The sequence below is a fragment of the Balaenoptera borealis genome (assembly GCF_965194805.1).
Source record: "Balaenoptera borealis genome assembly, chromosome: 10".
Classification (NCBI taxonomy): domain Eukaryota; kingdom Metazoa; phylum Chordata; class Mammalia; order Artiodactyla; family Balaenopteridae; genus Balaenoptera; species Balaenoptera borealis.
The window spans coordinates 102,895,235-102,918,904 of NC_138874.1; the positions used below are offsets into that span (position 1 = coordinate 102,895,235).

Consider the following 23,670-nt stretch of genomic DNA (forward strand, 5'->3'; position numbering starts at 1 on the left):
CACCAACCCTCTGTGCACTTTTAAGGAAAAGGCACCAAAGGCTCTTCTGAGCCTAACCATTTCAGCAGGTGGCCAAGCCAGCTGGGGACAGACAGGTTCAGGCAGATCTGACCTTGGGGCTTTGCTGGCTGATGTCTTGAAGCCAAGTCTTTAACAGGACTGAATGTTTTGGGATGCTGTGTTCCCACCTCTCGCTAAGCCTCTGCATTTCAGTCACAGGCTTGAGAGTGGGGAGACGGGGCTTCTAATCCCCTCTCCTCTGCAGCTAGGCAGCTCTGCAAACCTCTGGGCCTCCCTGGGGTCCTGCTGGACCCACTCCTGAGGGTTTTCAGACAAAAGCAGAGAGCAGAACAGAGCAGAAGATTAAGACGCCATGGAAGACACCACCTGTCCTTCCAGTGGAAGGTAAGATGTTCTGCCAAGCGATCACCTTTGAACAAAACCTTCCATCGAATATTAAGGCAGCTGCTGACATCACCGACTCCTCGCCATCACCCCCCAACACACACACACACTCATAAAATCCAGACTTCTGTCAAAAGTCATAAAGCTGGGGCTATGGGGTCAGCACCTATACAGCTGCTTTCTTAGAGCATCTGAATTATAACTTCCTATTCCTGGGACGATGCTGGGAAATGCTGAGAGATTTTAGGGACTGAATCCTTATCCACGAAGGGGACATGAGACCTTTAAGAGGCAAGGAGGTGGCCTGATGAGACATCCCAAAATACATCAACCCCAAATAGCATCAACCAAAATGCGACTTCCAAAAATAACCCCACCAGGCCTGTCTGTGGTGCTGGCTGGGAGGAAGGAGGGGTGGGACGGGACCAAGGCTTATACTGGCCCCCTTCCTGGGAGCTGGCCACTCCACCAGCGGTAGCCCCGTACCTTTGTCTTGGGACTCAGCATCCTGTTGCTTGTGGACCGTCACTTTGTTCATATAAATGTACTCCTCATCAGAACCTGCAGAAGGAGGATGGAAGACACAGGCTTCATATGATTTCACGAAGGGAAAGGGCCTCTAGAGAGAAAGGATGTCCCTTCCACCCCTCAGAGACATTGTCATCAGCCTGGATTCCAGTAAGAGCATACAACATTTTGAGTTGATTGAAAGAGTCCATTACAGAAAGAGCTGACAGATTTCCAAAAAAAGAAATACCAAATTGCTGACTGTTAGTTTTCTAGCCTGAGGGGAGGGGAGGGGAGGGGAGGGGAGGGGAGGGGAGGGGAGGGGAGGGAAGGGAAGGGGAGGGTACAGAAGGAGAGCTTTGGGAATAATAGTCTTAAGTGGAAAAGCACCCATACCTTAAAGATCTGCCTCATATTCCACCAAGCAGAGATTTCTCTGGGTTTCCTAGCATTTTGTTTAAATTGTAAAACATTTCCTATCAGTCATTCTCACCCTAGTCTGAATTACATGCATGGGCCAATCAGAGTGAGGTCTATATAAGATAGGTCACATTCAGGATCTGGAAGTTTAGCTCCCAGGCCTCTAGGTGGGGTGCCACCGTGGGGGCCTGAGCTCTGGGTTTGGAGTGGGGAGTGTGCTGGGATTTGGACCTGCAGCACCAGAAGCTACCTGCTCTACCTGCAGTGGCACAGCCCTTCCCCTCCTTTAAAAACATTTCTGTACAGGCTGTCACCTTCCCCGTGCACGTCTAGGCAGAGAAAGGCTTGGGCCCTTTCCTCAGAAGCCTGCAGAGGAGACCGATCTGAGTGTTCCTCCTCTTAGAAATCCTCCTGCATTTCTTTGTGCCTCTTACTTTGCATTTCCTAGAAACTTGCGGCTGATAAATTCCAGTGGCTAGAGATGGTGCTACAGAGCCAAGGAGCCCAATTCAAATCCCTGGCGAAGGAGGCAGTTCAGCGCCAGCCAGTTCCACACCACAGACCGCCTAGACTCCAGCCAGCAGGCCTGCGTCAACAGAGCCCTGAGAACCCAGAGGAACAGGAGGAGGATACGGCTGGATGGATCTTCCTGCATCAGCCCATGGCATTGCCACCCTGGTGCCCAGCCCTGCCAGGACCAGTCAGCCACGTCACCCCTACAGCAAGGGCTGCAGCAACTAATGGAAGGGAACTACAAGGTCTAAACGTAGTTATCCACAACTTGTATACTTCCACTGAGGGGCTGGGTCTGTACCTTCTCCAGAGCATGGCACAGGAGAAAAGCATTCTGCAGGGGGAAGCAGGAGACAGGGTAGGGGATGGGGGGGCGGTCCTCGGCCAAGCTCTGCCATTAACAGTAATTCTGAGCAAAACAGCTAACCCGTGTGCCTTGGTTTTCTTGCCTGCATTGTATGGAAAATAATTGTGATGAAATATTGCCTAGTTCTACCTAACTGAAACTTTCAAATGTACAAAACTCAAATGTTAGGGAATTTGAAAAAGTAAGGTAACCCTGTAACTAACAGAGATTAAAAATGACAGCCTAAAACATGGGAAGTAACTCAAAGGCTCAATAATAGGAAAATGGTGAAAGAAACCACGGCACATCAACATAGGTAACAGCAGGTCACCTTTAAAAGTAAATGGATTACCGGCACAACCATTTTGGAAGTGATTTTGGAGGATAATTTAATTTTAAGTGTTCATATTCTGTAACCCAGCATTTCTGCTGCCAGAAATCTATCTTGAAGATAAACTCCAGCATGTAAACAAAATTTTGTTTGAGGGTGTTTACTGCAATATTATATGAGGTTTTTTTTTTTTTTTTTTAAAGAACAAAACTTTAATGCCCACTAATAGGGGGCTGGTTGAACATTACTGTTCATCCATCGATGGACACTACCCACCTGTGAAAAATAACAAAGTAGCTCTATGTCTACTCTTTACAAAGATATCCAAAAATTACAGTTACAGGATCATGTTTCAGAAAAGCAAAATAAAAAAAAAAAAAAAAGAAAGAAAAAGTATGTGAACCGTCAACACACGGAAATGTGCACAGGCAGCAATTCTAAATGTAAAAATAATGCAAAGCAGAGTACAGAGGCAAACCACAACTACATGAAAATATCCCGATGACACCGATGAAGATCAAAAAAGGAATTGAAGGAACGTAAATAGTGTTTAATGTTCATTTTACATTCTTTTCTTTTTTCATACTGTTAACTAAGCCCACACTCCCGTACAAAAGAAAAGAAAAGGCAAGATATTGTTGTTCTTGTTTTAACTGTTAGATTCTGAGCAGGTGCTTCCCCCCCAAGATGGTGATTTGTAAATTGCAGAGAAAGCTGGCACTGGCCGTGTCACGAGGCTGCGTCTTCCTCCTTGGACACTCTGCAGGCCACACTTGACTAGGTGTTGAGTCTCAGTGTTGCTAATACACTACCATCCAGTTCGTAAGTAAGAGGCTCCCAGGACCATCTGCAATCCTGTGAACTTGGCCCTGGAAAGAGAAGCCTGGTGAGCTGTCCCAGGTCTGGGAGGCAGCAGCCTTGGGCTGGAGAATTTCCATCATCCTCTCATTCATTTTCAGAAGTGCGCTGAGCACCGGCACCGTACTAGGTGCTGGGGATACAGCAGAGAACAAAACAGACACTGTCTCTGCCTTTGTGAACCCACCAGATTGGGGGCGGGGGTGGGAGGGGGACAGGGGGCAGACCCAGATGGGACAGTCGCACGGGTATGTGGGAAATGACAGCAACTACAGGTACGGTGGAAAGGAGAGCTCATCGTGCTTTGAGCAAGTGTGTGGAGCCTGGGGGAACGACCCCTGTCTGAAGAGGATGGTGGCGAGGGGTAGGGAGGAGGGTCCCGGACCCTCTCTACTACAGCTGCATAGACTGAACGTTTGAAGCTTTTCCCACCACAAGGGCAGCCCCTGAAATGTTCCCAGAGTCTCTGAGCAGGGTACTGGGGGGCCCTCAAGGTTAAGACAGGAAAAAATATCGGGGCCCCAATAAACAGACCTCAATCCATGCCTTGACCTTACCACCTAGACGAAAGGCAAAGAGAGTGGAAAATTCAGTAATACACTGAAGATCAGAAAATGGACAATTCCATCTGAAAAGTACAAACACACACACACACACACACACACACACACACACACACACACACACACACACACACACACACTCATGCTCTGCCCCAAATGTGTGGAAGTAAGCAACAGCTCAGCCAGTGGAGACCACAGGCTATCTTGAAATGATCATCCTGCCTCCACCTACAAGTCCTGTCAGGCTGAGTTAATTTTCTGGAAGATACACAGTGAGGCAGCCATGGGAAGCTGAGAGAAAACGACCAGTGCTTTCAATTTAAGGGGCTTTGGATTCTATCCTGTGCAGCACAATTAGCCTGGTGCAGACTCATCTGGACCGTGGAGAGAGGAGGGGAGCATGATGGTTAGGTCTGCTGGCCCAGGCCCAAGCCTGGGCTCTGCCACGCACGGCCATGTGCCTAAAGTAACTCTCCAAACCTCAGTTCCCTTGTCGGTAAGATGGGAACAACTCCCTCACTGCCTTGGGACGGGGTTAGATGACATAATCCAAGTCATTTCATTCATTAAGCACCGGGCTGGGAAATGGAAAGAGCACAAAAAGTGTCAGCTGCTGTTATAACCACTCTGCCATCTGAGAGGGTGCAAAGAGGATCAGAAGGGGAAGTTCGAAAACAGTGGCTATTCATCCGTGGGCACCGACCTGGAGAACAGAAGTGACAGCCAAAGGCCTCGGTATGGCTATGCACGTTTATCAGTGGTCTGGGTGTGCTCTGGGGGCGATTCACACCGGGGTGCCCCCTGACCCGTTCCCAGCAGCTCCTGCATCCCTACAAGCTGCAGAGACCAAGGGTGGGGAAGGCCTGACTTTATGAGAGCAGAACATACACACATCAAGGGTGAAACAGAGGTCACCCTACAGGAAGCCACACTAAACCAGAAAGGGGACCCCACACCGGGAGCTCTGATGGAGTGGTGAGAACCAAGAACCAGAGGTCAGACGCCATCACAGGGGTGTTTCTCAATTCCCAACAAAGGTGTTCTTTATCATTAAACATTCTCAAGTTGGAGCACATCTAAATGGCCTGGGAGTGTGCTCTCTAAAGAATTCCACGATGAGTCCTTCTGTGGAGTGATTCATCCTCTGTAACTTACCTGCTGTGTAATGGGGATTTCCCATGTGCTCATCCCACCTTTGATGTGCTTCTGACCAGCACTCAAAGCGGGTCGGCAGACGCTCACTACAAAGCTAGGAGGAGCCTATAGAGCTCAAAGGCAATGAAGGGGCTGCCGGAAAACCCCTCTGATGAAAGGCTAAGGGAGCCAGACAGAAGAGAAGGCTGCCGAACATATAGCAACATGCTTCAGCTTTATGACTTCTCTGATATTCAGACAATAGGAACTAATTCCACAGGGAACGAGAAAAAAAGGAAAAGGGACTTTGAAATGTAGCCCAGTGGACGCAGGCTGGATGTCAGGGAGGAGTTCCTGACTGTGATGGCCAAAGCAGGTGCACTTCCCTCCCTGGCAAGGATCTGGGCTATTCCTACTGTGAGACAGATGGATTAGATGTCCTCTTACTGTCCCTTACTGTCCCCAAAATATCACTTTCAATTCTCAAACATCCGATATAAAAATAAACTCGACTAAACTGTTATGACTTCACAAGAAGGTTTTTCTTAAAAAAAAAAAACAAAAACCTGTGCTAGAAATGAAACCATATGTCCACAAGAAGACTTGTACAAGACTGTTCAAAGCAGCCTTATTATTCATACTAGCCCAAATCTGCGAACAACCCCAATGTCCATCAACAAGTGAACGGATGAGCAGATTGCAGTATATTCGCAGAAGGGAATACCATTCAGCTATAAAAGGAACTATCGATACAGTCCACAGCACGGAGGGACAGGGGCCAGACCCAAAGCACAAACCATCCAATTCCGTTTATATGAAGCTCCAGAATGGGCAACGCTAATCAGTGGTGGTAGAAATCTGAAAAATGGTTGCCTTGGGGTGGGGATAGGGAGGAATTCTTGCCCTAGGAAGGGGCAAGAGTGAATTTTCTGGGATGATAGAAATGTTCTATGTCTTATGTTGGGTGGTGGGTACACAGGTGTATACAGCTGTCAAAACTCACTGAATTGACTCCTTAAGATCTGTGTACTTGACTGGATACAAAATCTAGCTCAATTAAGAAGATAGAAAAACAATGAACTCACAGTTCTGTGATTTACAAAGTCTTAAAACAATGTTTTCCTGTTTTCCCTTGGGCTGTATGACACTGGGCAAGTTATTTACACTCTCCAGGCCTCAGTCTCCTCATCTGTAATAACAGCACCAACCTCACAGGGGTGTCTTGAAGATGAAGCCCGTGCAATACATGTGCAGGCAGGAAGTGCTCAATTAAGCGTTAGCTATTATTATACCAGTTTATTATCCCTTCTCTACTTTCAACCATAAGGAAAAGTGCTCTCGTGGGCTACTGTGTTGAGTGTTCAGAAACTCCTGGGGCTGCTGTTATACACGAGCCATCACTCTTGCACTATTGTTACAGGCTGAACTATGTCCCCCTCAAAATGCATAAATTAAGTCCTAACCCTGAATACCTCAGCATGTGACTGTACTTGGAGAAAGTGTCTTTAAAGACATAATTAACGTTAAATGAGGCCACTGGGGCGGGCCCTGATCTAGTATGAATGGTGTCCTTATAGGAAGAGGAAATTTGGACACCATCATTCACACAGAGGAAAGATGGAGTAAAGACCCAGGGAGAAGGGGACCATTTACATGCCAAGAAGAGAGGCCTCAGAAGGAACCAACCCTGATTTTTAGCCTCTAGTACTGTGACAAAGTGAATTTCTGTTGTTCAACCCAGTCTGTGGGGTGTCATTATGGCAGCTCTAACACACGTACAACCATCGTCCTGCTTCCACGGGGACCTCTTTACTAAGGCCCCAGCCACACTCACTGCTGCTTTTGGTGTAAAGCCGGAGGAGCTCGGCCAGGCCACTCTTCTTCACCACAGCTGTGCTGCTCAGGTTCTCTTGGTCAAGAATCCTGAGGAAGTCATCCAGCTCTGTCAGCAGCTGCTCCAGGGCTAGAGACAGAAAACAGAAGAATCCCTTATAGCAGCTGCCTTCTCTCCAAAGGCCCAGCTCAGATACACCTCCGATCCCACAGCATCCAATGATGGACCCTCTGGTCTCCAGGGGAGGGATCCAGGGTGAGGCCAGGCAACACATGGGGGGCCCAGCCAATAGGTGCAATTCCCAGTGCCAGCGTCACTGGGGAGAGGCAAACAGACCCTTGGCTTCGAGATGGACAACCTTGGCCAAAGCTGCGGGGCTACCCTTTGCTGGAGTGACGGTGGCCAAGGTGGCCCAATCAAGCCTATCAGGCTGTGAGAATCTGGAAACAGGATTTTATTCCTCAATAAAGGCCAATCAAAACAGCTCAGGGTCTGGGGAACTTGAGCACAGATCAGACCCGCAACCATCAAAAGAAATGCTGTGGTTGACCCAGTTGTTAATCCTTTCCCCAAGGATGGGGGAACACAGAGTCACTTCAGGGAGATGACACAGTGATTATTCTGTCCCCGCAGGAATATGGACAACCTATCAAAAGCCACACTTGGACAAACAAAACCTTTCCCTGAGATTCTTCAGTGACTGAGCCACCTCAATTGCCACTAGGCCAGCATCACTCCCAAGCTGGTTAAGGGCTGTGGTGCCTCGGATCTAGTTGTCTAATACGCCTCTCTCAAGGGCCACCGTTATAGAAGCACTGGCCAATTTCTAGCTGGAAGTACATTGCAGAAACATTAGTGCAGCGGGCAACAGTCTAGGTGCAGGGCCTTCCCCATTACTGTTGTTGTTGTTATTACTGTTAATAACCTAAATCTCTATTAAGACCAGGATGCGGCATTCACTGGTGGGGTCCTCACCTTGGCGCTCCCTGCCCAGCTGGCTCTCCAGAATATGCTCATTAATGGCAGCGGCTCCTGGAGGGTCTAAACAGTGCTTTCTAACCCTGGCTGCATTGGCATCACCTGGAGAGATTTTATAACTCCTGATGTCTAAGCCGCACCCAGACTGATGATATCAGAATCTCTGGGAGCGAGGCCCAGGAGTTATTAGGTCTTAAACCTCCTCAGGTGATTCCAATATGCAGCCAACGCTGAGAAGCATGGGTCTAAATGTAATGCTAGGGGCCACACCTGAGGGCCCTCCTTCCAAGACAGCAGCCAAGACGCCCAGAGCCGCCCTCCGCCACCTGCTGCTGGAACTCTGAGCGGTCATACAATCTCTCCAAGCTCATTCCCTCATCTGTAAAGTGGAGAAGACTGTGTAGGCCCTGCCCATCTCACAAGGTTGGTGTAAAAGACCAAATCTGTGAAGCTCTTCACAACCATGCTTGTGAAATGCTATGCTAACCACACAAAGAGCTTTGTCCTCATCGTCTCCCCCCATCCTGTGACATCATTAGTTACTTCTTATTCTCCACCAGTAGTATTTGTCTCTAAGCTCCCCTTCAGAGAAAAAACAAAACCTTGCACTGTAACATTCCCTACCCTACCATGTAAGGGAGAGGAAGGAAAGGAAGGTCACCTTCTCAGAGCAGCCTTCCCTGACCACCTTCTCCAAACTAGATATTTCTTATAATTTTCTAACTCAGCATCTATCTCCTGCTTTCATAGCACTAATCACAACTTACTAACAATATGAATATACAATATTTTTTGAATACACAGTATTTTTAAAATAAGATTTTAAAATGAGCAATATCAGCAATGAATGAAATAACAGTTTTATTTATTTCCTCATTTTTAACGTGTATTTTTGTCTTTCTCATCCTGGTCTAGTCTGTTAGCTCAGTGAGTCAGAACCACACCTGTCTTGCATCTTTGGCACCTCACACTGTTATAAGTGTTGAATGAATGTTTATGGAAATAATGAATAAAGTTATTAGGTACCTATTAGCTCACAAGAACTCTAGGAGGTAAGCAACATTATGCCCATTTTGCAGATGTGAACCTGGTGGCCCAGAGAAGACCCATAACGGCCCACATGGCCCATGACAGAGAGCTGGGTTTGCTGCCTGACTCCAAGGCCGAGCTCTTGGCAACACCCCACCTGATGCCTCCATGTAGGGCCTTCTTCCAGCATCCCCCAAAGGCCTGATGCCCCAGAACTGAACCAGAGCCCCTGACTATCCCCTAACCCCCTCATTATAGAAGCCCTTATACTCCCCTGGTTCTAAGGGACAGCCCAGTGTCCTATTTCTGTTCAAACACCCCCTTGGCTCTTAGTGGGGTAGTAGCCTCTGACTCCATTCCTGAAAAACCAAACTCCCTGGAATGAATCTTGCCACTGACTGGGAGAGAGCTGGAGGAAGGGAATATCGCCACTGACTGGGAGAGAGCTGGAGGAAGGGAAAGGGGAATGAGGATGCTTATTTCGGAAGAAAGCAGTGATAACAGTACCAGCGCACGTGACTGTCAGATCAAATAGCCAGCTCGCTCAGATGAGTGGGTGCTGCCTGTCGTAGATCAGACCACTCTCTCCCTGCAGGGAGAAGGTCTAAGAGTACTGCAGAGAGAAACAGCAGAGAAACCTCCTCTCTCCCTCTTCAGTGCCCTGGTAAAGGATGAAGAATCAAGCAGGTCCCACAGAAGTCTACGTGTCACTTCCCCTCTGGCTTGTCAAAAGCCAAGTGAGGGCTTCCCTGGTGGCGCAGTGATTGAGAGTCTGCCTGCCAATGCAGGGGACACGGGTTCAAGCCCTGGTCTGGGAAGATCCCACATGCCGCGGAGCAACTAGGCCCGTGAGCCACAATTACTGAGCCTGCGCGTCTGGAGCCTGTGCTCCGCAACAAGAGAGGCCGCGATAGTGAGAGGCCCGCGCACCGCGATGAACAGCGGCCCCGCTTGCCACAACTAGAGAAAGCCCTCGCACAGAAACGAAGACCCAACACAGCCATAAATAAATAAATAAATAAATAAATAAAATTAAAAAAAAAAAAAGCCAAGTGAAGGTAAAAGACACCTTCACGTAGCCAGCGGCCCAAATGCTGCATGTGATACGTGTTGGCCCGTGCGCCTAGATGTTGGATGGAAGATGCCCTCATCTCTGCCGGAGAAGAGATGAGCAGATGGTAAGTGATAGCCAAGGTGAGGCAAGAAAGAAGCCGCATGAGGTAGTTCTGCTTGGGAAAGAGCCATGGACCAACAGCAGAGTCTCCTGCCCCGTCCTTGGGTATTGAGAAGAACACCCCAGGGAATCTCCAAGAGGCCAGTGGCTTCTGCCCAGTTTACTTAAAATTGATTAAACTCTTAATGGAGTGAATTTTGAAAGAGCACCAGCAAAAGCTCCCAGAGCCCACCGCATCAGCATCCGGCGAGACCTCACAGTGTGCCCAGCACTCAGCTGGGCCCTCAGCCTCAACTTACTGGGAAACTGGAAAGGAGATCTGGATGGCGTGGTTCCTGCCTTTTGCAAGCTTGTTGGCGGGACAAGACCAGCACAGGTGAAGTGATTAACAGACCAGGGCACACTACCGAAAATTCAAGAGTCAAGCAGCTGATATCAGACAAGAGGTTTAAGGCTGGAAGATTTCTGGGAAGAGGCCCTCGTAGAGTAAGGCCTTAGGTTGTTTTTTGTTTGGTTTTGTTTGATTTTGAACAGTTATTCATGAGTTTCCAGTTGGCTGCAGAAACTCAACAGGCTGAAAGCAATGAGCTTAAAGAAGTCAAACTGGGGGACTTCCCTGGTGGCGCAGTGGTTAAGAATCCGCCTGCCACTGCAGGGGACACGGGTTCGATCCCTGGTCCGGGAAGATTCCCACATGCCGCGGAGCAACTAAGCCCGTGCGCCATAACTACTGAGCCTGCGCTCTAGAGCCCGTGAGCCACAACTACTGAGCCCGCGAGCCACAACTACTGAGCCCGTGAGCCACAACTACTGAAGCCCGTGCGCCTAGAGCCTGTGCTCTGCAACAAGAGAAGCCACCGCAATGAGAAGCCCGTGCATCGCAACGAAAAGGGTAGACCCCGTGCGCCACAACTAGAGAAAGCCCACGCGCAGCAGCGAAGACCCAACGCAGCCAAAAATAAATAAATAAATAAAATTTTTTTAAAAAAAGAAACAACAAGTGAATTAAAACGAGACACTAGAAAATATTAAAAAAGGAAAAAAAGAAGTCAAACTGGGGGACAACAAAGGATAAATGACTCTGAGGCTTGAACTCAGCTACAGTGGATAAGGAAAGTGAAAGGGCCTCGCAAAACAACTAGGATCTCAAGCTGCATGTTTCCTGACCTCCTGAACTCCACTGCTGCTACTCCCGCCAACAAAAAAAGAAAAAAGCACGAGAACTTCAAGTGTCTCTTGCTTCCACATCCTCAGCTATTCCCCAAAGCTGCCTGATTCCTGGAAAACAGCCTTGTTTATTTTTATGTGAGCAAATACATACCAAGCCAAAGGATGAAAAGCATCAATGCTCGGCTCTGGGGAGACAAAGGTGACCCTGATGGGGTCCCTTGCACTTCCAGGAGCCCCATGCCTGGAACTAGGGCACCAGGGAATACACAGGATAGAAGTGATCCCGGGACATCTCCAAGGATCGGGAATGCACCGAGGAAAGAGACGAACTTTGGGGTTATCAGGGAGAGGAATTTGTAAGCTGGCCACTGAGGATGAAGAGCAGCTCACCAGGAAGAGGCAGAGGCATTTCAGGAAAAGGGAATGACGCTCAGAAGAAGACTCAGATGCTGAGAGCACACGGGGTGTCTGAGAAACCACGAGTAGCTCGTGTATCAGGGCACCCAGAGTATGGGGGCGGGGTGGGTGGGCCTTGAAGGAGAGAGAGTGCGCTCTGCGGCCAGAACTGCAGACTTAGATCCTGTGGGCGGATCACAAGGGCTTTATTTGCTTTGCTAGGGAGTTCGTGCCTCATCCTGCAGGCAAGGATTCTGGGCAATGCCGTGGAGGCGACCATGCTATGCTGCTCTTCAAGCAGGCTAGAAATAGAGTAACTCTGCCAGCTGTGGGCAGGACGATGGAAGGGGACCAGGGGACAGGAAGGGGAGGCAGGGAGGCCAGTGAGAGGACTGCATTAGCTCAGCTGAGGAAGATGAGGGTGTCACCCAATCACAGCGGCTGGGGCCATGCGGGGCGCTGCACCCCACCACCTCCAATTCTCCCAAGCACTCTGCAAGTGCACAGCCGAGGGAATGGGCTCCTGAGCCTGGATCACAACCTAACTCAGTCACATCTGCCGTTAACAGCGGCACTGGGGTTCAAGTCCAACTGTGAACAAGTCCAAGTACTTGCTGTCTGCCGACCGCCCTGGGGAAGTCAGAGAGGTTGACCTGGATCATGGCCTCTGCTTCCCAAGGTAGCAGGGGATGGGATGGAGGGGTTGGACTTGAGACATGTGACAGGTAGCAGCCATGGGCCATTAGATGCGGAGATTGTAAGAGAAGATGCCCATGGGTGGCTGAGAGCTGCAGGATACCATCAGACACACAGGCCTGAGGACACTGCAGTTAACTGGGCATCTGTGGTCCCTGCTGCTGGGGAACTGATGGGCTAGGCCGATGGGAAGATTGGGAAGATGGGAAAGATGGGAAAGATGGGAAGATGGGGAGTACTGAGGAAGCAGATACCCTCCTTCTCCTCTAAAACAGCTGAGTTAGGTGAAGGGTATGCACCAGGGTTGAAGAAACGCAGGACCGGGAACCAGAGGGAGTCATGAAACCCAGAGGTCATTTCCCTTCCTCTCTGGATCCACATCATCCTTCAAGCTCCGTCCAGGCCCCGACTCCACAAAGCCGCACCCATGACCGAGGACACTCAGCTCTCTTGCCAGCTCTCGTCCCTAGACTCCTCACGGTCAAAGTCAGTTGTTCTCAGTTGTCTCATCTGTGCCAGGTCTGTATTCTGGGCTAGGCCTGAGCCCCTCCTGGTCAAGGGTCAGCCTTCGTAGGTTCGGGCCTCTGACAAGGCACTAAGCACAGCAGAGGCCAGTGACGCTCCTGCCATCACACCCCCTGGGGTCCAGCTACAGGTTCCCCCGCTACCCCAAAGAAGAGCGTTCCTGTGAAAACCTTCGTAACCGGAAAAGGCATAAAGTGAAGCAGCTATGGTCTTATTCTGGAAAAAGGAAACTCCTCTTTGCATGGATTTCAGTCAGCGCAAGCAGGTATTCATGTAGGCCTTTCATCAAAGCCAAGTGGCGCGAAGCAAACTTTGGAAAAGCAGGGGAAACCGAGAGCTCAGGCTCTTGGAAGTAACAATAAAAGCACGGCCCCAATGTGCGCCAACCCTGGTGACATTTTAAAGCCCTTAGAGCTCGCAGGGACGGGCCATCCCTGGGAGGAAAGCGGCCATTTCATTGAGGCTCTGGAATGCACTCGTCCCAGTTCCCTTCCCCCATCCCCCCCACATTGCTCATTTTGGTCTCTTCCTCATCCTCCAGTGGAGGGAGGGAAAAATAAGTGTGCTGTTCATCGTGGAAACTGTAGGCCCTTGTGCAGGCTTTCCATCCTGGCTCTGTTAAAGTTCAGAGTTGTCTGCTCACGGGCAGACAAATCATCAATAAGATTCTTGTTCAGGACTTGCAAGGCCCACGCAGAGCTGGACGGGTCAACTGCTCGATTCATTGTCCTTGGCCCCGGCAAAGCTCTGCCTCCAGATGACCTCCTCCCCCAGTTTTTCTCATCTTGAGGCAGTCCTGCTTTTTGGTCACTAGGTTCCCAACCATAAACGTCTTCCCAACATGCCAAAAAAGCTGCTCCTCGTGGTTCCCCCGCTGTTTTACACACACATTTTTATTTATTCAGCTGCGTTTGCTGAAGACCCATGATTGAGGGTGATTTTCCTTCCAAACATGAAACTAAGCAGACCTGTTCTTTAAGTATAAAGACACACATCCCCCTCCCTGCTCCAACGGGGTTCCGAACACTGAGCCACAGGGCATATTATTTGCACGAACCCGACTGCTGGGGACCAACCGAAGCTATGAAGCTGGTGAAAGTTTCTGTGACAAGCAACAGCACCAGGTGGGTTGCAATGAAGAGCAGAAAATGCCAGCAGATTCATCCTGATCATAGAGAACCGTCAAGTTCTCAAGAATGAGCTTTTGGAAAACATGCCCCTTTACTCCACCTAAAAGGAGACCTCCCCCCACTTTTAGGAGGCCCAATCCCCCTTCCTCTAAAAGTGCCAAATGCCACGTCAGCCTTTACCAAGTACCCGATGTACCGATGGGTATGTGCCAGGCATGTTGATAGGAAGTGGGTTTCTTTCTTTTTTACGGTGGTAACACCCACATAACTTTACATTAATTTACCGCTTTAGCCACTTTAAAGCTTACAACTCAGTGTTACCATGCCGTGCAACCATCGCCACCACTACCTAGTTCCAGAACGTTTTCATCACCTGAAACATAAACTCATTAGGTTGTCGCTCTCCATTCTTTCCTCCCCCAGATTTGTGGCAACCACAAATCTGCTTTCTGACTCTGTAGATTTGCCAATTCTGAATATTTCATGTAAATGGAATCATACAAACTGTAGCCTGTTGAGTCTGGCTTCTTTCACGATGCATCATGATTTCAAGGTTCATCCATGTTGTAGCATGTATGGTATTTCATTCCTTCTTTTTTTTTTTTTTTATTTACAAAGACTCTACTGAGTCAGTTTTTTTTTTTTTTTTTTTTTAATTTATTTATGGCTGTGTTGGGTCTTCGTTTCTGTGCGAGGGCTTTCTCTAGTTGCGGCAAGTGGGGGCCACTCTTCATTGCGGTGCGCGGGCCTCTCATTATCGCGGCCTCCCTTGTTGCGGAGCACAGGCTCCAGACGCACAGGCTCAGTAATTGTGGCTCACGGGCCTAGTTGCTCTGTGGCATGTGGGATCTTCCCAAACCAGGACTCGAACCCGTGTCCCCTGCATTGGCAGGCAGATTCTCAACCACTGCGCCACCAGGGAAGCCCTCATTCCTTCTTATGGCTGAATAATGTTCCCTTGTATGGATATACCACATTCTGTTTGTCCCTTCATCATTAATGAGGAAGTGGGTTTTTTTAAACAAAAATAATTTTTTAATTGGGCTGTAACTTACATACAGCAACATCCTCTGTTTTTACTGTATAAAAATCTAGTGTTTTAACCAACACACTCAGCTGTGGCAACTACCACCACAATTAAGATACAGAACAATTCCATCACCCAAAAAGTTCCTTTGTGCCCTTCTGCAGGTGACCCCTTCTCCACTCCCAGGCCCTGGCAACCTGCAGAACCTTTGGAGTCTGGCTCCTTTTACTGAACATAAGGCATTTGAGATTCGTCCATTGTTGTTACATGTATGAGAAGTTTGTTCCTTTTGATTGCTGTGTAGTATCCCATCCTGTGGCTGGAGGAAGCCCATATGTCTCCATATATTAAGAGATCTCTTCTCTGCTGGGTGCTTCTGCACAGACACAGCAGGTTCCTGTGTCCTCACACCAGTTTCGCATGCTCCTGAAGGCACCCTCCTGCTGACTGTCAAGGGCACTCCTGCTTTCAGGACACCGAATGGAAGACCACTCAGGGCCATGCATACAAAAGATAAAGCGGTGATTCTCAGCAAAGGCTGCATATTGGAGTCACCTGGGGAGTTAAAAAAAATTCCTGATGCCTGGGTCCACCCCCAGAGCTCCTGCTGTAATCGCCCTGGGTGCGGTCTGGTCCTCAGGAGTTTTCAAAGCTTCCCAGGTGATTCTACTATGCAGCCAAGGTGATGAACCACAGAGATAAAGGTGGGATGATTGCTTCATGAAAAGTCTTTTCACTTTATACAATTACTTATGAGTCCTTAAAAAACAAATTTCCACAGTGTTGCTATATAACTCAATTCTGATTTCACATGGAGAACTTTCTAGGTTCATGCTTGTTATATCAAGTCAGATACATTTGAAAATATCTTTTTTTCCCTCCTAACATCTTTTCCCTTCTGGACAGTGAGGGTGTGGAAGGCAAGAACCAAGATGTCTCTGTGTGTACACATCACTGAACTCAGTTCTTTGTCCTGCTTAAACAAGTGGGAGCTCTTATCACTGGTAATCAGCACCCAAAAGATTTGCAGGCTACTCCTCCGGTGGGCTGTCACTGATCCCGCCTGCTTGGACCTCAGGAGACTGAGCCAGAAACGTAAATAACTTTCTCCAGGATAAATACTCCAGGAGTTTTTCTTTATCTCCACCTCCAAGAAATGGCGAGGGGGAGAGGGCTGTGCTCCATTTACCAGCGCTGTGACTGCGCTTCTCCCTGCTGAGTCTGACCTTCAAGGTCAGTTTGTCATCATTTTTGCAAGATCTGCTTTTTCTCACCTATCTTGGAGTCTCATCACTTAAAACACATCCCCAAGAAGAGGCCGCCCTCTGCATTCCCAGATCATCTGTGCGGGCTTGAAGAGATGGGACAGATGCTTTGCTGTGGCTTGCACTACTGGAAAAACAACTCGAGTTGCTCACTGGTGACCTCTCAGATGGAACAAACCTCCCCAAGAGCAGAATTCCAACCCCAGCTATGAAGCCAACTGGAACCAGAGCCGCTCAGATAGGGCCCCTCAGAAATTCACATAGTAACCACCAAAGACATCAAACCAAGCACAGCGAGGAAGAGAGGCCAGGCGCCTGCCAAGGGCCACTTCCTCTCTGTCTCAGCCTGCCCAGAAGCACCTGTCCATGCAGTCCGACAGCACAGGGGCTATTACCTGGTGATTCACCCATCTTTATTTTCTATTTGTCCCATGAATGCAAGTCCTTGGTCCCTAGTGAAGTTGAAGGCTCTGCGTAGGTAGGGACCACATCTTCTGGTTTGGTTTCCCCCACTGTGCTTAAACAGTGCTTTGCTCAAAAGTCAGTGCTTGGAAAACCACAGCTAACAGCTCTGGAAGGACCATCCAGAGGCAGCCCCTAGCAGCGGACATATCTCACACCTGGGCAGCGCTCTGGTGGGAGAACTTACTCAAGGGTGCAGGTGGGAGGGGCACGGAGGTGGGCGTTCCCCTGGAGACCAGGAACCCAGGGCCAAAGGAGCTCGATCCCCAGGGCACTCCAGCAGTTCAAGGGGCACAGGAGGGCAGGAGCGAGGCACCCCAGGTTCTAGCAGCCACCAGGGTCCAGGCCAGACAAAGAGGCTTTGGGGCCCAGGGGGCCTTTGTCCCCGGGCTCAGTTAGGACATTCCTTAAATGCAATCTGCCAGAAGACTGGCTTCATTCAGACTCAGTTATGCGGGTGGGAGGCGCAGAGGTTCAGCTGGGTGTCTCCCCGCATGGCAAGTCCCACAGCAGCTGGCACAAACCATTTCAGTCTCTGAACAAGAGGCTGTCAGGGGTCACTCAAGTTCACTTTGGAAGTTTGGGAAGTACTGTGTCTAACAGAAAAAAAAAAAGAAGGCTGGAAAATAACAGTGGTTATCTCTCGGCGGAGGGGTTCTGGGAAATTTTTCATTCCTGCTTTACACCCTCCCCTTTTTCTCAACACAAAAGAGCAGTGAGTTATTACATGAAGAGAAGACACTGCTGAGGGGCTGGTATGCTTTCGGTTTTGGCTGCAAATTTAGGTTTGTCCTTATTCACTTGCTATTTGTATTACACAAAAAGGACACAAACTAAAAATGTATGGAAAGAAAAAATAATCACTGTACTGTTCAGATTTCCTGTTTCTTTCCAGCATTTGGCAAAAGTAATGACACATCATTGGGCTGATGTGCCAGTGGGGCCTCTTCATCCTGTTCAGGCCTCCAACGCGAAGGAGGTCAAAATCAGCCCTGGCAATCTAAAACCACGACCCCCTTGACCTTGGAGTCAGCCGGCAGGAGGCTACCCCCAGCCTGATTCAATGCCCCTTGGGGCTCCAAGGAAGCTGGGCTAGAGGACAAGGGCCTCCTAGCCCCCCAGCCTCTTTGTCTGGCCTGGACCCTGGTGGCTGCTGGAACCTGGAATTTCTCACCCCTGACCTCACACTCCCTCTGAACTGCTGGAATGTCCTGGGCAGGTTGGGGGTGGTGGTTGTGTACCTTTTGCCCTGGGTTCCTGGTCCAGAGAAAGCAGTGTCCTTCATGCCCTTCCCACCTGTACCAGATTCTAAATTCCCATTGCTTAGGGACTTTCCTGGTGGCGCAGTGGTTAAGAATCCGCCTGCCAATGCAGGGGACACAGGTTTGATCCCTGGTCCGGGAAGATCCCACATGCCATGGAGCAACTAAGCCCGTGCACCACAACTACTGAGCCTGCGCTCTAGAGCCCACAAGCCACAACTACTGAGCCCACGTGCCTCAACTACTGAAGCCCGCGCGCCTAGAGCCTGTGCTCCACAACAAGAGAAGCCACCGGATTGAGAAGCCCGCGTACTGCAACGAAGAGTAGCCCCCGCTCGCTGCAACTAGAGAAAGCCCGCACGCAACAACGAAGACTCAATGCAGCCTAAATAAATACATAAATAAATAAATTTTTTAAAAAAACAACTTTCCATTGCTTAAATCTTAGTTCCAAATCATCGCTCACCCTTGGCTTTACCACATACAGGCTGTGTGGCCTTGGAGAGCTTAATTCACTTCTCTGTTCTTCAGTTTCCTCATTTGTAAAATGGGGTTAATAACAGTACCAACTTCATAAGACTGGTGTAAAGATCACAAAATAATCCCATAAAGTACATATACTAAGGTAAATGTTAGCTGCTAAATAAAACCTAAATCTCTCCTATAAGATGGCTATGGAAGACCCTCCATAAACACACACTCCCACACACATATACACTGTAATTTTAGTAGAACAGTTTCAAAAAAGTGGTTGGAAATATCCCTGTTTGGTTTTTGCAGGACTATTACACTGTGTCCTGGCAGAAGGGCAGCAGAGGTAACTGGGGTAGAATTCGGGTTAAGCCCCTCTGAGGAACCACCTTCCTAGAAACACATAACATTGAAAATAAATAAGTGCAGGTTTTCCAAGCTTCCTGTAGCTCCCCAGCCCAGGTCTCCATACCAGATACGTATGTGCAGAACAAGAGTCCATGGCAGGCTGTGAATTGAGAAGTGGCTACCAGGTCCTGTGCTTCTTTTCCACCCTCTGCCCATCTAACCCCTGACCCTGCAGCACCACCCTCCCTACCTGCCTTGACAGCAACCCAGGCAACGTTCCTATGGGCAAAGAGCGCAACACCATTAAAAACGTTGCCTCAGAAGGGACAACCCACGAGCGCGTGCAGTGGATCCTATCTGCTGTTTTTCCCCCTTCCCCAGCATCTACTTGCCCTTCTTATTTGCACCCACTTTCTCTTTGGGAAACCCTTCTACCCAACTGTATTTGCAGCTTGGGTGGGACTAGAAGCCCCACCCCCGACTCCATGGCAGCTACATGACCTTGGAGTCAGCCCGAGTGTTTCATCCCCTTAGCCACAGTGATTGGCTTACGGATGGCCTCGTGATGAGAGCCAAGCCAATGAGCGGCAGCCGTGGGACTCTTCCTAGAGCTACCTCTTGGTCTCCGAGCTGCTGGAATGTCAGCCCGGGGCCACCTTGGCCATCTCCAGACACAGCCTCCCAAGGAAAGAAAACAGAGCCTGGAGATTCTGACCTTTCAAACCCCGACTCAAACTTCTCCTATACCGCTCAGTTTTGTGCGGCCAGGACTTCCCATTTTTTGATTAAGCCAGATTGAGCTGGGTTCTCCCTTGCTTGCAAATGAAGAGTCAGCTACCACATAGCACATTTTTTGAGCCTGGAATCTGGGCCGGGCAGTCTGCATACACAATTTCAGTTCATCCTGTGGGGCAGCCATTATCATCCCCATTTCACAGAGGGGAGACCTGAGGCCAAAGGAGGGTCACAATGTAAACACCAGAGCTCAGAATCAACAGGGCCTTCTGGCCCCATGCCTAGATGTTTACTCCATTAATCTGAGTCTACTTTACATCGGTAAGGATTTGCTTATTACTCCAGAGAGTAGAATTAAAAAACATTCTTATGAAAGCAAAGTGTGGGGAAAGATCCAGGAAAAAAAAAGGTACCTTGAGAAGCCTGGGATAAAATGTCACCAAGGCCTGGGATGAGGGCAGAGACACAGGGCAAAGGGCAGTGAAGATAAACTTCTGCCAGCCCTAGGAATACGAGCGGAAGGAAAACTGAAAGGGAAATTCCAAAGGCCCAGAGGGGAGAAGCAGAGCAGGGCATGGCATTGGGGATATGGAAGGACCTGAAAGAAGACCTTCACTTATTCCAGGCGGAGCTGACAGATTTCAAGACAACCAGCCCTCCAGGGCAGGCTGATGGGAGAAACAATGGTGGCAGCTGCAACTCTTGGCTCAGGGAGCAAAAGAGCTGGGAGAGAGCATGCCATCCCCAAACCTCCAAACCTGACTCCCCAGACCCATAGGATGGAACAGAAATGGGAGGGGCTGGGGTTGTTGAGTTGTGGGAGAGCACAAGAAAGGGTCTGCCTAAAATGGTCCTTAATACTAGGAGGACTGGAGAAGCAGAAGTCCACACAAAGGAGCAACTTTAATAAAGCCAGCAGTTCTGAGCAGACAGCCCTTTAGCTAGACCAGCCCTGCTTCTGCTGATAGAACATCTCTAATGGGCGAGAACTGATAATCAGGCAGAGGGCTGCGTATAATCCCGTCACGTGAACCTCAGCTACTTGGAATCGGTCCCTTTAGCAGCGCTGCAGGAACTAGGAATCGATAATGAACGGAAATTAATTATTTTGGTATACTTAGCGTTCTTTTCCCCTTCTTTTGGTAATGGGAGGACCTGTTCCATACAATTCAGATCTGGCGGGCCCCACCTGAGCCATGGGAGGTGGGGATGTAGCTGAGGACTGGCCATTCTTTAGGCCCCAGCGATGCGTTCAAGCAAGGCCAGAATTTCCCCTAGGATTTGCTCTACTGGCTTTGGGAGAAAGAGGTCTTTCCCGTCTTCAGATTATAAACCACGAGGATATATACTTGGAGCTGCAGTCGACTCTCCATCCTCCACGCCACCTTCCCAGTCTGAAGACGAAGCCAGTGCTCAGAGGGGAGGAAAGCTGATAACTAGAGAAACAGACAGAGCCCTACCCACATGGCTAGAGTTCCTAGGTCCAGCCATGCCTGAAGCTACCTTTGAACTTGCCAACTACATGAACCTTTTTCACATAAGCTGGGTTTTAGTCACCAATGACCAGAAAGTCCTTATTCATGTGTAAATGAAGTTTGAACAAATGGTGGCTTCATGTAAACCACCCCCTTTACAAGGCATACCTCAATTTCCCAAAGCTATAAAATGGCCCAATAGTAATCTTAATTTCCCGCTCCCTTTGAAACGTCCAAGCACAAAGCCAGGTAATTTTCTTGGATGACAAATACGGTGCCCAAACCACCAGAAAAACAGCTGATGATGGCCCACAAACACTGAGGGCAAGGCTGTGACGGTCTGTTTAAACCACAAGAAGCATCAGGCCTAGGGACAGATGGCGGGGGGTTGCTTCCCAGCCAGGAGCCCAGCTCCTCTCTTTTCTGACCGGTGTCCGTGTCCTCGCGCTGCTCTCCAGTCCCCAGGACAGGGCCCACGGCAGTGCTTTACAAACTGGACACGACCCTTTAGTGGGCTGTGCTGTCGAGTCAGTGAGTTACCAGCAGCTCGGAAAAAAATGTGGTAGGAAATATCAGGATGCACAGCATCTAGTAAAGGAGTGTAATCTTTCATAAAACTTTTGTTTTTAGGTGTATGTCCTGGCATACAACGTAAAATACATTTCTTACCACGGTCACAATCAAAAGGTCTGAAAAACACTACTGTAGGCCCATGATCTCTTATCTGAAACCCGCAAAGGCAGAGGTGTTTTGAAAGTCTGTACGTTTTAAGTTCTAGAAAAGGAACATGGTGCCTAAGGTCTGGGGAAACACTCAGGAATAAAACTCATGGACATTTCTATAGCAAAATACACAAACATGCAAGCTAAGTGGGCTTGATAGATTATATATCCCCTCACATCATTTCAGATGTCTTCATATTAAGGTGTTCCAACCTTACCAAAAAACTCCTTGCTTTCCAAGTTTGGGGATATGGGAATTGAAGCGAGAAAACTGTGGACCTATGTAGGGATTCTCAGGACGTTTTTCCTTCTTCTGCCTCAAAATTGACTTTTAATTTTCCAATTTTTAAAAAAGACCTCATGGATAATGGCAAATCCACACTAGACTTTTAATGACTTAATGCAAAACGGCAAAGTCTAAGAAATTCACAGGGCTGTGGGCAGGTGGGCCTTTTAAGAATCCTCCTCAAATTAACTTTGTTTCTGAGTGGGGCTCACCCAGTGACTGAGGGTCTAAAATGGCTCCGTCCGGTTCTTTGGCCACTAGCCACATGTGGCTACTGAGAACATGAAATGTGGTTCGTCTGACCTGAGATGTGCTGTGAGTATAAAGATGAAATTTCAAAGACCTAGTGCCTCCCCCACAAAAAGGACTGTAAACTATCTCAACAGTTTTTTTCAATCTCTTGATTCCATGTTGAAATGATGGTATTTTGGATGTACGGAGTTTAATAAAATATATTCTTGAAATTCATTTCACCTGTTTTTTAAGTTTAAACATTTTAAACATACTTTAAAATGACATATGTGTTTTGCTTTATAGTTCTATTGGACATCACTGGTCTAAAATGTCTATCATAGACTCGGAGCATTTTGAAAGTAAGAAAGAAATTATTCCTCGGACGGAAACAAAACAAGGTTCAGAGAGAGAAAGGGACTTTGCCAAGGTCATACGGTCGGTTTGTAGAAAGCTAAATTTCCTATATCTGCCCTAGGCTTTCTAAACCTAAATTCAAGTAGTTTTGTATCCTAGAGAGTAAAGGAAAGCAGAAGGGTCATTCTTTAATGAGAGTTGCACGGGAGCGGCAGAGAAGGCCCCAGAAGATTCTAAATGTATTGGCTGCGATTCACCAAAGTGAGAGGGGCGAGAAGAGGGAAGTTCTCTCCACAGAAAAACAGCTGTGACCTGGATGGAAAAGATTTGGTTCCTCAGTCCAGGCTGTTCTTTGTTTACATGAACAAGAGCCAGATATTCATCACAGAAATATTCTAAATTAAATCCTTGAAGCCCTGTTATATAAACAACGTAAAGGTATCACAGAGTTTTGAGCTGGATCATTGTTTTTGTTTGGACAAAATTTGTCAAAAGAAACTGCTGATGTACAATTTCTGACTCTTTCAGAGCATTTCAGTTTGGGGGAACATTTTAAGTTTGCATTTGGCTCTTTCTTCAAATCTCCCTTTCCTTCCCTGGCCAATCTCATAGGGACCCCTCCGCTCCTTATCTCTGTGTGCCAATGTCTCCAACACAGTGGCCCCCAGCCTCAGACACTCCGGAACTGTCTTTAGCCACTTTTTCTCTGCCATAGCCAAGTTCTCTAACGTAACACCCACACTCTATCTGAACTACTATCTGAACTACTCTATCATACCCCATGCCACACTCTATCCCCCTTGACCCTCAAACCAGGCTTTAAGAGCCCCCTAAGGCATGGTCAGCACTTCAGCCCAGCAGTGTGTCCTGCCCCATCTCACCCCCGCCCTGGCCCTGTCTACCCACGCCAACTGTTCAGCAAGTATTTCCCGAGTGCCGGCTATTCATCAGTGGTCCTTTTACGATGTAGTAAGCACCTACTCTCTGCCAGGGCCATGCTAAGCTATACAATAGGGGAGA

The 23,670-nt window shown here is 48.5% G+C and overlaps 1 protein-coding gene across 14 annotated transcripts in view; it reads right to left on the bottom strand.

Annotated features, from left to right (window-relative positions):
- Positions 1-23,670, bottom strand: part of AFAP1L2 (actin filament associated protein 1 like 2) — a 96,966-nt gene that overhangs the window by 30,513 nt on the left and 42,783 nt on the right. For 12 of the 14 annotated variants that reach the window (XM_082407797.1, XM_082407793.1, XM_082407794.1 and 9 more), the window contains 2 exons: positions 6,912-7,040; positions 892-966 (listed from right to left, as the gene is read on the bottom strand). In XM_082407797.1, coding sequence (XP_082263923.1) covers positions 892-966; positions 6,912-7,040 — 204 coding nt within the window. Of the gene's footprint in view, positions 1-891; positions 967-6,856; positions 6,876-6,911; positions 7,041-23,670 lie in introns of those variants that run through there. The other 2 variants (XM_082407791.1, XM_082407801.1) reach the window with 2 other exon arrangements.